The sequence below is a fragment of the Acipenser ruthenus genome, chromosome 21 (genome assembly GCF_902713425.1).
Source record: "Acipenser ruthenus chromosome 21, fAciRut3.2 maternal haplotype, whole genome shotgun sequence".
Taxonomy (NCBI): Eukaryota; Metazoa; Chordata; class Actinopteri; order Acipenseriformes; family Acipenseridae; genus Acipenser; species Acipenser ruthenus.
Window position 1 is genome coordinate 21,497,009 of NC_081209.1, and position 14,747 is coordinate 21,511,755.

General features: G+C 42.8%; 1 protein-coding gene across 2 annotated transcripts in view; it reads left to right on the forward strand.

Moving 5' to 3' along the window:
* Positions 1–14,747, forward strand: part of LOC131699120 (ras-related protein Rab-8B-like) — a 33,938-nt gene that overhangs the window by 824 nt on the left and 18,367 nt on the right. Inside the window, exon 1 of one of the 2 annotated variants that reach the window (XM_058995032.1) lies at positions 1,399–1,677. The exons of the other annotated variant lie outside the window; for it this stretch is intronic. Coding sequence (XP_058851015.1) covers positions 1,554–1,677 — 124 coding nt within the window. The 5' untranslated portion in view covers positions 1,399–1,553. Of the gene's footprint in view, positions 1–1,398; positions 1,678–14,747 lie in introns of those variants that run through there. 2 annotated transcript variants of the gene reach the window in all.

Sequence of the window (14,747 nt, forward strand, 5' to 3'; positions counted from 1 at the left end):
AAACTCTCCTACAAGTCCTCAGATCTTGCAAATCGTGAACGAAACTGACTGGAAAATTGGAGATGCAGCTTTCATATATTACACAATACATGAATTAATCGGTGAATGGCAGCCCATTCACACAAAAGCATATGCTACAAATTGCATTTTTGTAATTTGTGGAAACATGCCAAAGTACTAAGATCACAGTGCTAGTTAACACTTACTCTAATGTGCGTATTTTATGTTTAAAAACGATTGTATGTTATGGGTGTGGGTTGGCGCTGGGGACTCCGCTAAATACTTTTGAGCCAAGTGCTCAGTGCTGGCACCGGTATTAAAAAAAACCTGACAGCTGCTTCAGTTCAACGCTTTCCAAGTGGGACTCCCGGTAGAATTTAGCAATAATGATCAAAAGGTGTACTGTACTGCATCCATACTAGATCTGCCACTCACTTGCACTGCAGCTAATCACTTAACTGTGGACTTCTGTAAAGTTTTAAACTCGACTTCACACACTTATAAACCGTTGACATAACACTCTTCTGAAACACTTTAGCAGTAGGTGATAAATAGTGGCATAAGTACTGCCGAGATTATGCGTCTCGCATTTATTCATTCTGCTTTTATAAAGAACATCATAGTTTGATATTCATGAAACAGTTTCAGACCGCTGTTAAATAATTGAACAGCCAGGTATTTTATTTTTAAAGAGAAAATACGTACTTTAATCAATGTATTATTTCAATGTGTGATAATCTATGAACCGGTGTAACGTCCAAATTTGCTTCTCTATGAAAACCAAGAGCATGTTTTTTTTTGTTTTTTTTTATTTTTTTTTATTAACTTTTTCAGTACAAAAAAAAAAAAAACATGCTTCCTTGCAAAGTAAAGGTTACAGGGTGTAGTTTCATAGTGTGGGACAATTACACAGTAAATCAACTAACCAGACAGTTTGCACCGCTGTTGTAATATATACTTGATGTTGTACTGTAATGTATTTTACCAAACAAGCAAGGGTGACCGAACAACAAATCATGTATCTATGCCATTAGTAACCCTAGCTTGCCCCAATGGAAGCTTTTTGGCGCAGCTGCCCATCATGCAGCATGCTCTATTACATTTGAACAGCTTTAGAAAGGTCAGCCAAATGGTGATGCAAAAATCCAGCTCAAAAGTGAAAATAATGGCAAGTGTTTGATTTCCTATTGAGAACATTTGAATTTTTGTATACTGTAAATTCATATGTATACATTTTTATTTCCAGTTTTACATATCCTGCAATGGCATTCAATGTCACATGCTGGACACACAGAATTAAATAGAAAGTCCCCCAATGACAATACGGTGGTGCGTAGTTGCCATTAAAAACTACATCACCCAGAGTGCCAAGCGCTTGAAGGCCGTCTTCTGGCCCTGGCCAGTCCCCAGCGATGTTTCTCAAGACGTCACCGTAGAGGCCCTGCCTACCTCTCGCTGTGTGGTGGCACAGAGTGTCAGAACTGGAGAGTAACTGAACGAGTAAGGGTGTTGTTATATTGTCACTTACCAGGAGGAAAAGCAACCGAGGGAAAATGGCGAAAACGTACGATTATCTCTTTAAACTTTTGCTTATAGGAGACAGCGGTGTCGGAAAGACGTGTCTTCTCTTCAGATTCAGCGAAGACGCATTCAACACCACCTTCATATCTACCATAGGTCAGTTTATTTAATTGGGTTTTCTTTTTTTGGGGTGGGGGTGCCACAGGAGGTAATCGAGTAAAGCAGCAAGACAGAGATATTAGGACACTGACACAGGAAAAGGCCTTGAAACAAACATCATCTTACTTAAAAAAAAATTAAGACACGGTAAATGGCTTTTGCACGGCAATTATCGTAACAAAACAAAACAAAACAAAACAAAAAACACTGCTGAGAAGATTTTACACTTGGCATAACCGTTATTGGGTCCGTGCTAATTTATTGTTTTGTTGTTGTTAATATAATGCTCAGCAGGTAACAGTACGGTATTTTTATACAAGAAAGTGGAACACCTTTTTAATTTACGGCGAAACAGCTTACTAAAAACAGGATGTTCGTAAGCGTGATGGATTTTTGATTAACTGTTAATTCACTTCTCTATAAAAATGACTGATTAACGTTATTTTAAAAAATTTAGTCTTGAATTTATTCACTTCGTTGCTGTACTCCTTTGTGTTAACGTTTTTAATATTTAATTAGCAGTGGAAACAGTTTGATCCAGCTACAACATTGGTGCTGATAGACCCAAACACAACAGCTAGTTAACTAATAATAATAACAGTTTGCCAAAGGGAATAGCTTGTTCGCGCTGAATTATGAATGACTGGAAAGTGTTACATCTAATACGTTTGTGTTGTGGTTAGAATCCTTTTTATCAGTTTACTATGTTCCGGTAGCGATGCTATATAATAATACATCACACTCGTAATACATCACTCCACCTTAATTGTGCTGGCCATTTATTTAGTACTGTGAGGACGACAATCTCTTGACATCGGTGAAGGCAGCATTTAATCTAGACAGGTAAACCGCCTAAGGCACATGTTTCTGGTTGGCCATTGAGACAATAGTGCATCATGCAGTTTGATTTTATATATATGACAGAAAGGAATACGTGTATTAAATCACAAAAGCATTTTAAACAATCTGTCACTTGCCATATGAAAAATCATCTGTTTAATGTTATAATAACGGAATTCCTATGGTTTATGGATTCAACAGTTGTCTTGACAGTAATGAAGTGACGAAAAATAGTTACAGTAAGTATAGTCTAGACTAGTAAATCTAGTAAGCAACCCAGGGTTTAACGTGGTGTAGATGTGATGTGACAGTTAACTAAATGAACTAGTCACACAGGGTGCGGTCATTTTATTAGGAAATAAATAACAAGACAGCTCATAATGAGGCAATTCTATACAATGATCAGTTAATTGTGGAATGTGGCGTGACCTAGAACAGTTAGATGTTGGTTTGTTTTAAAATGGCTCTAAACAAAGATTTATGACTGTAAAAGTGCATTATGTGGGGCTGGAGTGGCCTTGGCATCTAGGCCTATATCTGATTTCTATTCTGGGCATACATGTCAGAAAACAGCAAGTGATCTGTACTGTATACATGCAGTTGGAAGCGAACAGTGACCATGGAAGCTGAGGACTGCAGAGGATTATGATATCTGAAAAGCGTCAGTCAAATTTAACCCATGTGCTGAATGCAGGTAGTGATCAAGCTGTAACAACCAGAACCATGCAGTATGGATTCTTGACAAGGGTGTGGCCACTTAAATGGTCACTTCCTATTGAAGTGTCAACACACAAAATTGTATAAGAAATGTGTAATAAAGCTCCCAAAATGTGAAAAAAAATAAACTGCTAAAATATCAGCCTTTCAAGTTTCTAAGAGTGTAACCCCTATTTATCTTTGAAGAGAGTTTACAGCGGGAGCTTCTTTATCCAAGATTGCTGATGTTTTGTTAGAAATGCAGTGATGACTCCCAAGTTCCATTGTGGAGAACCGACTTCCTGATAGATTAATTTCCGTTCCATCTTCCCTCATGAAATTATAATATGTAATCTGTGAGGGATGGTCATATACAGTGGCGGCCTACCTCAGAACAGTTCATACACCTTGCAGATTCCACATGTCGTTTCAGAGCCGTCCTGAGTGTTCTTGCAGGTGTTTTAATGGTCTAATGCTTGTATGGATTTATGGTTTGTACCCCTCTTCACATTTACTCTGTTGCTTTATGTGTACTGCACATGCCACAAGAAGTTCTGGCCCTATTCTTTAATCAAGTTGGTATCAAAAAAAATGTAAACTGCCTGGCAGCAAACTACATTTTAGGAGATTATTTTGTTGCAGTACAACCACTGGGGGACTGTAAGCAATACACTACCAATTGGATGGAATTCCCTAGCTGCTACAAATGGGAAAGACCACAATGGTATGATAACTTTGCAGCGGTTTCCTGCTAAGCAAACAGGAACCAGATCGCTCACAAATATCTTTGGAAGGGGCTTGGTTAAACTGCTGTTTTGTTAGCATTTTAATGGGAATTTCCCCCATAAAAGGGAAAGTCTTGTGACACGATCTTAGATTTTCTACATACTGCGTTTTGAAATTACAAAAGTTTCCAAATAACAAAAATAATTGAGTCCTATGCTTTTCTGTTTTTGAAATGTATGTTTCAGTTTCGAATCAGATCGAATTACTGCCACTGAGAATTACTATAGTTCTGAAAATCAAACACCCAACAGTCCCTACAAGTCTCTGTAGTTAGTATTTGCCTGTACAGTAATACAATGTGTACTGCCACAGTTTCGATTTAATAAACCCCAGTGCCTTTGAAGCTGGAACACATCTTACACTATTATTCTCTGTTACGTTTACTGGTTTCACTGCCATGTTTAACCTCTGGCCATAGCAATGATACAGATCTTTTTTCACAAATAGTTTTTTTTTTAAGTTTACAAACCATTCAATCAGATATGCCATTCCACTTACCTCATGCCCCTGGGGATGAATTTTTTTCTCAGAAACTCATTTCTAGTTTCTTGGTAGTCCTGTAAAATTAGATGTTTTTTTCACTTCCTCATAGTTTCCAAAGATTTCTTTCTGGGAAATATAATCCAAAATGTTTACCAGCACTTGCAATTTCTAAATTTTAATTCATATTTAAATACACTTTATCAGAGGGAATGACTTATTTTTGTAGTCCTCATAAGTTCTAAATATTATGGCAAGCTACACTAAATAAGGTGTCACAGGCTGAGGGATCATTTCGTTATTAGTGATCTGGGTTAAAGGTTGGTATGAAAAAAAATGACACGTGGCTTTTTGTATGATGAAACCTGATGACTTACAGTGGGTGTTCTTACTCAGGGTAACAGAACACTTACTGTGAAGTGGCATTTGAATAATTTTAGAGCTTCTGTCTCCTATTTAAAAGGTATTTATAAAAAATCATGTTAGTTACAGCACTGTCTCCTAAAGCATGCAAATTCACTGACTGGCCGATACATTAGTGAACGGCCTTAATGCTGGATAGGGCCACGCAGCTTATGGTGCATTGTGCATTGTTTCTTTGGTTTGGACCACATTTATTGCTTCTGTTGTCACAATGCGTTCCATATGTCCACAGGATTGATCCATGACCTGCTTGCGACTAGGTTTTTGTTTTTGGTGGTGCTTTTATATTGCCCATTGTGAAGTCACTGAGGTCTTAATAGTTAATAGTTGCACATGACTCGCACACAGCTTAGGTCTATAACGTTACATCACCACATATAGGGCTCCTGATGTTCCATTCTTAGGAATGGCAAAGTCTGTTTTTTAAAAATGATCAATTCCGTTTTTACATTTTTACATTAAAAAATCTATTGAATTCATTTTTTTTTTTAAGTCCCTGAGATACTTCAGTTTTCAGGAAAAATCTTTTTTAAAGCAGTCCACTAGTAACAATGTACTGTAGGTCAGTCAACATATAAAGGTGTTTTGAAAAAAAAACGCTTATTGCTGGCATTACAATATACAGACTAGTCAAAAACAAGGGGCATTACTACAAAAATATACCGTTTTCATAAAATTACAAATTAAATACAATGTTCAGGACACTTCTCTCCCATCTGTAGTTTCATCTGCAACAACGCAGACTGATTGAAAATAATTGGTTATTTTTTAGCCTCTCAAAGTGCATAACACAGAAAACCTGCCCCTTCAACTCTCTGATTGGTTAAATGTTGTGTTAAGACGTAACACAGCTGTCATGTGGTTCCAAGATTTTTTTTTTCACGCAGCAACGGTCTGCTAGAAACAAAATCAATCCTTATTGGTAAAGGCACAGTAGCATCTGCAAGACGGGCAGATCCAGTTATTTCAGCCGGGCGGCGACAGCCACGTTGCCACGCGGCCCGCCCGCTGAAAAGGCCTGGGGAGAACCCTGGAAGAAACAGTGGCATTTAACCCACGTGTGTCTTTAAAACATCATGGTTTTTAGTTCTATGGGGATTTCTGTGTCTGTCTTGTTATATCTGCACCAATGGTTTACTGTATGTCTTGTCTTCAAGAAGGATGCTGAGATGTTTTCTCTGAGCAGATTTAACTTGAAATCGAATCTAATTTCTCCCATCAGGAACCAGTGTTGTCCCATTTCTTCATGTTAGTTGCCTACGTTTTGCTTCTATCAGACCTTGCACATTTCCAGACCACAACTCCGTACTGCAGTGTGATGAGTTGTGAATTCAAAGGTTGTTCCTGTGCACTTCTTTCTTATTTTTGGGTTGTAAGCTTGGCCTATTTCAGTATTGCAACCATAAGTAGCCAATGGTTCCAAGTCTTCCAGGTTCAGACACTAGGTTAAAAGTGTAAGCTCATCTTCTTTACAAGTGCTTTGAATGGAACTTTCTGTGGAAGTGCCAGTGTGCTGGGGTTAAAGAGGCCTGATGGGTTAAGAGTGGAATGCCTGGTTTGCTGTGGGTATTTGTTCATTTTATTACTTTAGCTTATCAGTCCTGTTTGCTCTTTGAACAGCCTGAAGAGACATTTCCAGACTAGCACATACTAGGTCACACATCCAATCAATGCAACTTTAACCTCAATATAGCAACCAGTCAGATGCCTTCATTTGTAGGGGCATGGGACCTGTAGCTATTTAGAATAGGATTTTGCAAACTCACAAGATATTCCTTTACTGTATAATATTTCAAAAGAACAAGCAAATTGTGTTGAAGTTGAAACTGAAATTCACTGAATCAGCTCGATTTGCATTAGCGTTGCTTAAATTAACTGCATGTGACTTGGTGAGGAAACAATCAGTCTGTAAATTCAGGCTCAGTTCTTGACACAATGGGATGTATGTATTCTGTTGCAATGATAAAAATGCCTACAGCAGAGATGAGGGTAATTTCAGCTGTCTGCTCTGCAGGGAGCAGTCTTCTTTTATCTTGGCCTAAAATCCAAATTGAACCAGAGGAAGGCAGCTGCTTGTATCAACATTCAAATGCTAATTTAAGCAAAATGATTAGATCGTTGTTTCTGACTGTTGGTACTATTACTCTGTAGCTGTACTAAGGATAGAAGCTCATACTTCAGCCAGCCAAAGTTTTGACTTGTTTGGAGGAGAGGCCCGGGTAACAGAGTTCTGGCTGTACATCGAAGTAAAGCTGATGACTTTGTGACCCAGGGCAAATTGCTTTACCTCCCTGTGCTTCATCTTAGTCAGCTTTTTAAAGTTGCTACAGCATATTTTTAAGAAATGAAAAGTCACATGGCGTCGGCTGGGAAATCGTGTATAGAGGAAAATCCACCCATGACACATACAGGGTGTGCATTATAAGACAAGCGCTAAGCAAAGTAAGGAAACCCTCTTCCCTGAGGGTTTCCTTACTTTGCTTAGCTCTTGTCTTATAACAGTGTTGAAGAACACATACCTCTGTTACACAGCACCTGCTCATTATCACCTTAGAGAGACCGTTCATTTGGTTATTTGCCAGACATCCTGTGGATTGATTCACACCTAAATCTGTATATATATTTTCTCTTAACCTGAAACCGTTTAATGAAGCATATATGATTTACTTTTCAGTTATTCTAGAATGGTGTTATTAGGGAACATAAGGAAGTATTCTGATACACTACATACCGGTACAGCAAAAAAGTTCTGCAAAGTGTCTGGAATACCCCTATAAGGTAAAGACACTGAAGATACAAAAATACCATTTTAATAAGTCAAGAGCCTTGAACCTTTTTATACCTTTTCTGTAAATGTCATGGTTCCATATATATCTGTAGATGCAACTAAAGAAAGATTTAAGAGTGCCATCATGCTGTCTGTTGATCCTACTTTAAAATATATGCAAAGCCTTTTTATGTTTCAAAAACAAATGCGGTCAATTCAAAACACTCGTACACATAGAATAAATTGCAGTGCAGGCTGTAAGAATCCTGATCTCTGGAATGCACGAAATTCCTCTCCCAATGGATCTGTCTGTAATGGAGTTTACCGATGCATACTGAGGTCCGTTGCTTAACAATAGCCACCCCTCCCACAGAACTGAACCTTTTTAATGAGCCTGCTGTGGACTTTAGGAATGCCAACATAAGGATCAGTGCTGGAGCAGCTGATCAAGCGTCAAATATTTCCAGCCCTGGTAAGCGAGTGAAAGTCTGTTTCAAAAGGGGTTGATGGGTCACTTATTAAACAGATCAATGTGATATCTTTCTGTTGTACAAACTGTCCACAGATGATTCTCATATCGAACTGGTGACATTATTCAAATTAAGCCTATAAGCAATACAAATTAGCCTTGAATGTGAGAGTGTTTTACTGTTTTGAGTGCTGTCATGGGATACATGTGTATACCAAAAATGTTATCAATCTTTTGGAGCAGGATTTAACAAAGCTGTTGAAAATGTTAGGTTTGTCATGGAATCATGTCTGTAGTGCACATTTATATGGTAAAGCTGTCATCTATTATATTATATATACGCTACCGGTCAAAAGTTTTAGAACACCCCCATTTTTCCAGTTTTTATTGAAATTTAAGCAGTTCAAGTCCAGTGAATAACCTGAAATGGTACAAAGGTAAGCGGTAAACTGCCAGAGGTTAAAAAAAAAGTTTAGGTTACCAAAAACTGAAAAATAATGTACATTTCAGAGTTATACAAAAAGGCCTTTTTCAGGGAACAAGTAATGGGTTAACAACTTACAGCTGTTCTGCAGCAATGGAAGTAAATTAAGCCTTGAAAGTTGATGCTAACAATTCCTACAGGTGTCCCAACTTTTGTTGATTACTTACAAACCCTCTGTCTGTATAAAAGCAGTGTTGGAACAGACTGTGTTACTACACCCTCTTAAGCATTATTTGGTCAGTATTGTACTGCAGGAAGTAGTATATTGCTCTCATAATGGCGAGAAAAAGGCAATTAACAAAGGAAGACAGACAGACCATTATAACCCTTGTGGCAATGCGCCCCGCCCCTGTGTGCATTTATATGTTGCGTGCGTGTGTGTGTTAATGTTGGTGTATAGATTGGTACACGGGATATAAACGGGTCTGTGTTTCACGTATATTTAAAGTGTAGATTTGTATTTAGGCACGAGGAGAGCACAAATCACTTCACGTGCTGGTTAAATGTAATATGCGAGCACGGGGTTGCACAGAATTAATTCACGTGCTGGGATTCAAGTGAATAATTAATTAGTAATTGAATCCCAGCACAACAGTATAAATAGGCACATTTTTCGTTCAGTCAGGGTTAGGTGTTCGGTGAGTGGAGAACGAGGGTGGAGAAGGAGAAATTAAATAATAAGAAAGAACGTAAATATAAAAGTGAATAACTGTCTCACTCACCGTGTTTCGTTTGTCTGTCTGTGCACTGTCTGTTTACTGTATAGTCCGTTTTGTTTGTCTTTTTATTTTGGCGTGTAGTGCCGTGTCCCGTGTTTTTGTGTTTAAAACCTTTTATTTTCTGTTTATTAAATGCTGAGCGCGATCACGCGCCCAGCTTATACCAAACCACATCTCTCTGTCGTTTGTGTTCCTGTTTCTGGTCTGACGCCACCCACTCCGGCCGTCTTTGTGACACGTGGTGTCATCGTGGGATAATAGCGCCTCCAAGCGTCAGACCAGGAGAGGGGGTTTTGTGAAAAAAAAAAAAAAAAAAAAATAGTAAAGCGAGGATGGGAAGAAAGAGCTGCAGGAAGCAGCAGAAGCAGCAGCAGCAACAACAGCTGCAGCCCTCATCCTGCATGCCGGGCTGGGAGGAGGACAGCCACAACGGGGCAGTAGCCACCCCTCTACCCCCACTGCCACCGGGTTCCCCACCGTCCCGGGAAATATGGGACTGGCTGGTGCACCCCGAGGGGAACTTCGCCAGTGACCTCCCCATGGTTATTCACGCACTGCAGATGCGAGATGGGAAACGATGGGAGGACTGGGAGCAACAGCACAACCCGGCATCCGTTCGTGACCTCACCATGGTGGTGCTGGGTTACCTAGCTGAAGACATGGGAGGGATGCCTTCCAGTGAGTAAGAGGGAGAGGAGCAGTCGCTGCCCTCTCCAGTACCTGAGCGGGAGGAGCCTGAGTGTCTACAGCCCGAGTGGGAGGAGCCTGAGTGTCCACAGCCCGAGTGGGAGGAGCCTGAGCGTCCACAGCCCGAGTGGGAGGAGCCTGAGCGTCCACAGCCCGAGTGGGAGGAGCCTGAGCGTCCACAGCCCGAGTGGGAGGAGCCTGAGCGTCCACAGCCCGAGTGGGAGGAGCCTGAGCGTCCTACGCCTGAGTGGGAGGAACCCGAACGTCCTACGCCTGAGTGGGAGGAACCCGAACGTCCTACGCCTGAGTGGGGGGAACCCGAGTGTCCACAGCCCAAAAGGGAGGAGTCGGGGCGTCCACAGCCCAAAAGGGAGGAGGTCGAGGATGATGGCTGGGAGGTTTTTTTAAAGAACCTCGCAGCAGAGTTATGCCCTGGCTGTGGGGCTTATGGGCACACGTTAGCCATATGCCCCACCCAGTATGAAGAGGAGGAACTAGCGCCCAGACGGGGGGACCGCGAGCGTCCAGCGCCCAGACGGGGGGACCGCGGGAATCCGAAGCCTGAGAGGCAGCTGTTCCCACCTTCACCAGCAGAGGAAGAATGCCTGCTGGTTTCCCCAGCACAACCAGCAGAGGAAGAATGCCTGCTGGTTTCCCCAGCACAACCAGCAGAGGAAGAATGCCTGCTGGTTTCCCCATCACAACCAGCAGAGGTAGAATGCCTGCTGGTTTCCCCAGCACAACCAGCAGAGGAAGAATGCCTGCTGGTTTCCCCAGCACAACCAGCAGAGGAAGAATGCCTGCTGGTTTCCCCTTCAGAAGCAGAGCCGCACCAGTCCGCTGCAAGAGAGGCAGAGCAGCACCAGTCCCCTGAAAGAGGGGGAGACTACACGCTGCTCCCACCTCCATCGGCAGGAGACTACACGCTGCTCCCACCTTCACCGGCAGGAGCAGAGCAGCCGGAGCTGCCTCTGCCTCCGCCACCTCCACCGGAAGGAGCAGAGCAGCAGGAGCTGCCTCTGCCACTTCCAGGAGCAGAGCAGCAGGAGCTGCCTCTGCCTCCGCCACCTACATCGGCAGGAGCAGAGCAGCCGGAGCTGCCTCTGCCTCCGCCACCTACACCGGCAGGAGCAAAGGAGCAGGAGCTGCCTCTGCCACTTCCAGGAGCAGAGGAGCAGGAGCTGCCTCTGCCACTTCCAGGAGCAGAGGAGCTGCCTCTGCCTCTGCCACTGCCAGAAGCAGAACAGCAGGAGCTGGCTCTGCTTCCCATACCTCCACCACGGGGAGTACGGTGGCCGGAGCCCCAGAAAGGGGAGCTGTCGGCCACGAAGAAGGGGGAGGAGGTCTGGAGACCACCAACCCCAGCAGCAGTTTCGCTGCCAGAGATCGTGGGGGAGGTCAGGAGACCTACTCCCACTGCAGCAGTTTCGCTGCCGGAGATCGTGGGGGAGGTCCGGAGACCTGCTCCCACTGCAGCAGTTTCGCTGCCGGAGATCGTGGGGGAGGTCCGGAGACCTGCTCCCACTGCAGCTTCTTCGCTGCCGGCAGTACTGTGGTCGGAGCCCCACCAAAGGGAGCTACCGGCTACAAAGACAGGGGGAGAGGTCAGGAGACCAGCATCCCCCGCAGCAATTTCGCTGCAAGCATGGACCAGAAGGCTGTCAGCCGTGCCACTACCGGCAGGGGTGCTGACAGCATTGCCAGCCATGGGCCCACTGAAGCCTCCCTTCCCAGCCCGAGACTTTGTCCTGGACTGCTGGATTTTTAAGGGGGGAGGTGGCCGTTGAGGCCATGTGTGCTGCGCACAAGGGGGGGTATATGTGGCAATGCGCCCCGCCCCTGTGTGCATTTATATGTTGCGTGCGTGTGTGTGTTAATGTTGGTGTATAGATTGGTACACGGGATATAAACGGGTCTGTGTTTCACGTATATTTAAAGTGTAGATTTGTATTTAGGCACGAGGAGAGCACAAATCACTTCACGTGCTGGTTAAATGTAATATGCGAGCACGGGGTTGCACAGAATTAATTCACGTGCTGGGATTCAAGTGAATAATTAATTAGTAATTGAATCCCAGCACAACAGTATAAATAGGCACATTTTTCGTTCAGTCAGGGTTAGGTGTTCGGTGAGTGGAGAACGAGGGTGGAGAAGGAGAAATTAAATAATAAGAAAGAACGTAAATATAAAAGTGAATAACTGTCTCACTCACCGTGTTTCGTTTGTCTGTCTGTGCACTGTCTGTTTACTGTATAGTCCGTTTTGTTTGTCTTTTTATTTTGGCGTGTAGTGCCGTGTCCCGTGTTTTTGTGTTTAAAACCTTTTATTTTCTGTTTATTAAATGCTGAGCGCGATCACGCGCCCAGCTTATACCAAACCACATCTCTCTGTCGTTTGTGTTCCTGTTTCTGGTCTGACGCCACCCACTCCGGCCGTCTTTGTGACACCCTAAAAAGTGTAGGTCTTTCCTTTAGAGAAATTGCAAAGAAAGCCAAGGTGTCAGTGAGTACAGTTTCCTACACCATCAAAAGGCACTTGGAAACTGGAGGAAACTCTGACAGGAAGAGGTCTGGCAGACCCAAAGCCACAACAGAATCAGAAGACAAGTTTCTGAGTCAACAGCTTGCGTGATAGGCGGCTCACAGGACAACAGCTTCAAGCACAGCTTAACACTGGTCGAAGTAAGCAAGTCTCAGTTTCAACTGTGAAGAGAAGACTTCAAGCTGCAGGTTTGACAGGTCGAGTGGCAGTAAGAAAGCCATTGCTAAGATGGCAAAATAAGAAAAAGAGGCTTGTCTGGGCCATGAAGCACCGCCAGTGGACTACTGAAGACTGTAAGAAGGTCTTATGGACCGATGAATCAAAATTTGAAATCTTCGGTTCATCACGCAGGGTTTTTGTACGCCGTCGAGTAGGCGAAAGGATGGTTCCTCGGTGTGTGACACCAACTGTCAAACATGGAGGAGGAAGCGTGATGGTCTGGGGCTCTTTTGCTGGATCCAGAGTCGGCGACTTGCACAGAGTGAGTGGCACCCTGAACCAAAACTGCTACCACAGCATTTTGCAGCGCCATGCAATACCCTCTGGTATACGCCCAGTTGGTCAGGGGTTCATCCTACAGCAGGATAATGACCCAAAACATACCTCCAGGCTATGTCAGAACTACCTTAGAAGAAAAGAACAAAATGGTAGGCTTCAAATCATGGAATGGCCAGCACAGTCTCCAGACTTAAACCCCATCGAGCTGGTTTGGGGTGAACTGGACAGAAGGGTGAAAGCAAAGCAACCTACAAGTGCAACACATTTGTGGGAACCTGCAACAGTGTTGGGAAGAACTTACCAAACAATATTTGATTTCCAGTGTAGAAAGAATGCCACAAGTGTGTTCGGCTGTTATATCTGCAAAAGGTGGCTACTTTGATGAGTCAAAAATTTAGATTAAATTTTGTTAAACAAAATGATTCCATGATTTCTTTTTTATCTCCAATTGTTTATTTGTTCTATGCTTTAATTTCAGAGTACATTGAGACATTAAACTGCGTAAATTTCAGTAAAAACTGGAAAAATTGAGGTGTTCTAAAACTTTTGACCGGTAGTGTATATATATATATATATACAGTGCCTTGCGAAAGTATTCGGCCCCCTTGAACTTTGCGACCTTTTGCCACATTTCAGGCTTCAAACATAAAGATATGAAACTGTAATTTTTTGTGAAGAATCATCAACAAGTGGGACACAATCATGAAGTGGAACGAAATTTATTGGATATTTCAAACTTTTTTAACAAATAAAAAACTGAAAAATTGGGCGTGCAAAATTATTCAGCCCCTTTACTTTCAGTGCAGCAAACTCTCTCCAGAAGTTCAGTGAGGATCTCTGAATGATCCAATGTTGACCTAAATGACTAATGATGATAAATAGAATCCACCTGTGTGTAATCAATTCTCCATATAAATGCACCTGCACTGTGATAGTCTCAGAGGTCCGTTTAAAGCGCAGAGAGCATCATGAAGAACAAGGAACACACCAGGCAGGTCCGAGATACTGTTGTGGAGAAGTTTAAAGCCGGATTTGGATACAAAAAGATTTCCCAAGCTTTAAACATCCCAAGGAGCACTGTGCAAGCGATAATATTGAAATGGAAGGAGTATCAGACCACTGCAAATCTACCAAGACCTGGCCGTCCCTCTAAACTTTCAGCTCATACAAGGAGAAGACTGATCAGAGATGCAGCCAAGAGGCCCATGATCACTCTGGATGAACTGCAGAGATCTACAGCTGAGGTGGGAGACTCTGTCCATAGGACAACAATCAGTCGTATACTGCACAAATCTGGCCTTTATGGAAGAGTGGCAAGAAGAAAGCCATTTCTTAAAGATATCCATAAAAAGTGTCGTTTACAGTTTGCCACAAGCCACCTGGGAGACACACCAAACATGTGGAAGAAGGTGCTCTGGTCAGATGAAACCAAAATCGAACTTTTTGGCAACAATGCAAAACGTTATGTTTGGCGTAAAAGCAACACAGCTCATCGCCCTGAACACACCATCCCCACTGTCAAACATGGTGGTGGCAGCATCATGGTTTGGGCCTGCTTTTCTTCAGCAGGGACAGGGAAGATGGTTAAAATTGATGGGAAGATGGATGGAGCCAAATACAGGACCATTCTGGAAGAAAACCTGATGGAGTCTGCAAAAGACCTGAGACTGGGACGGA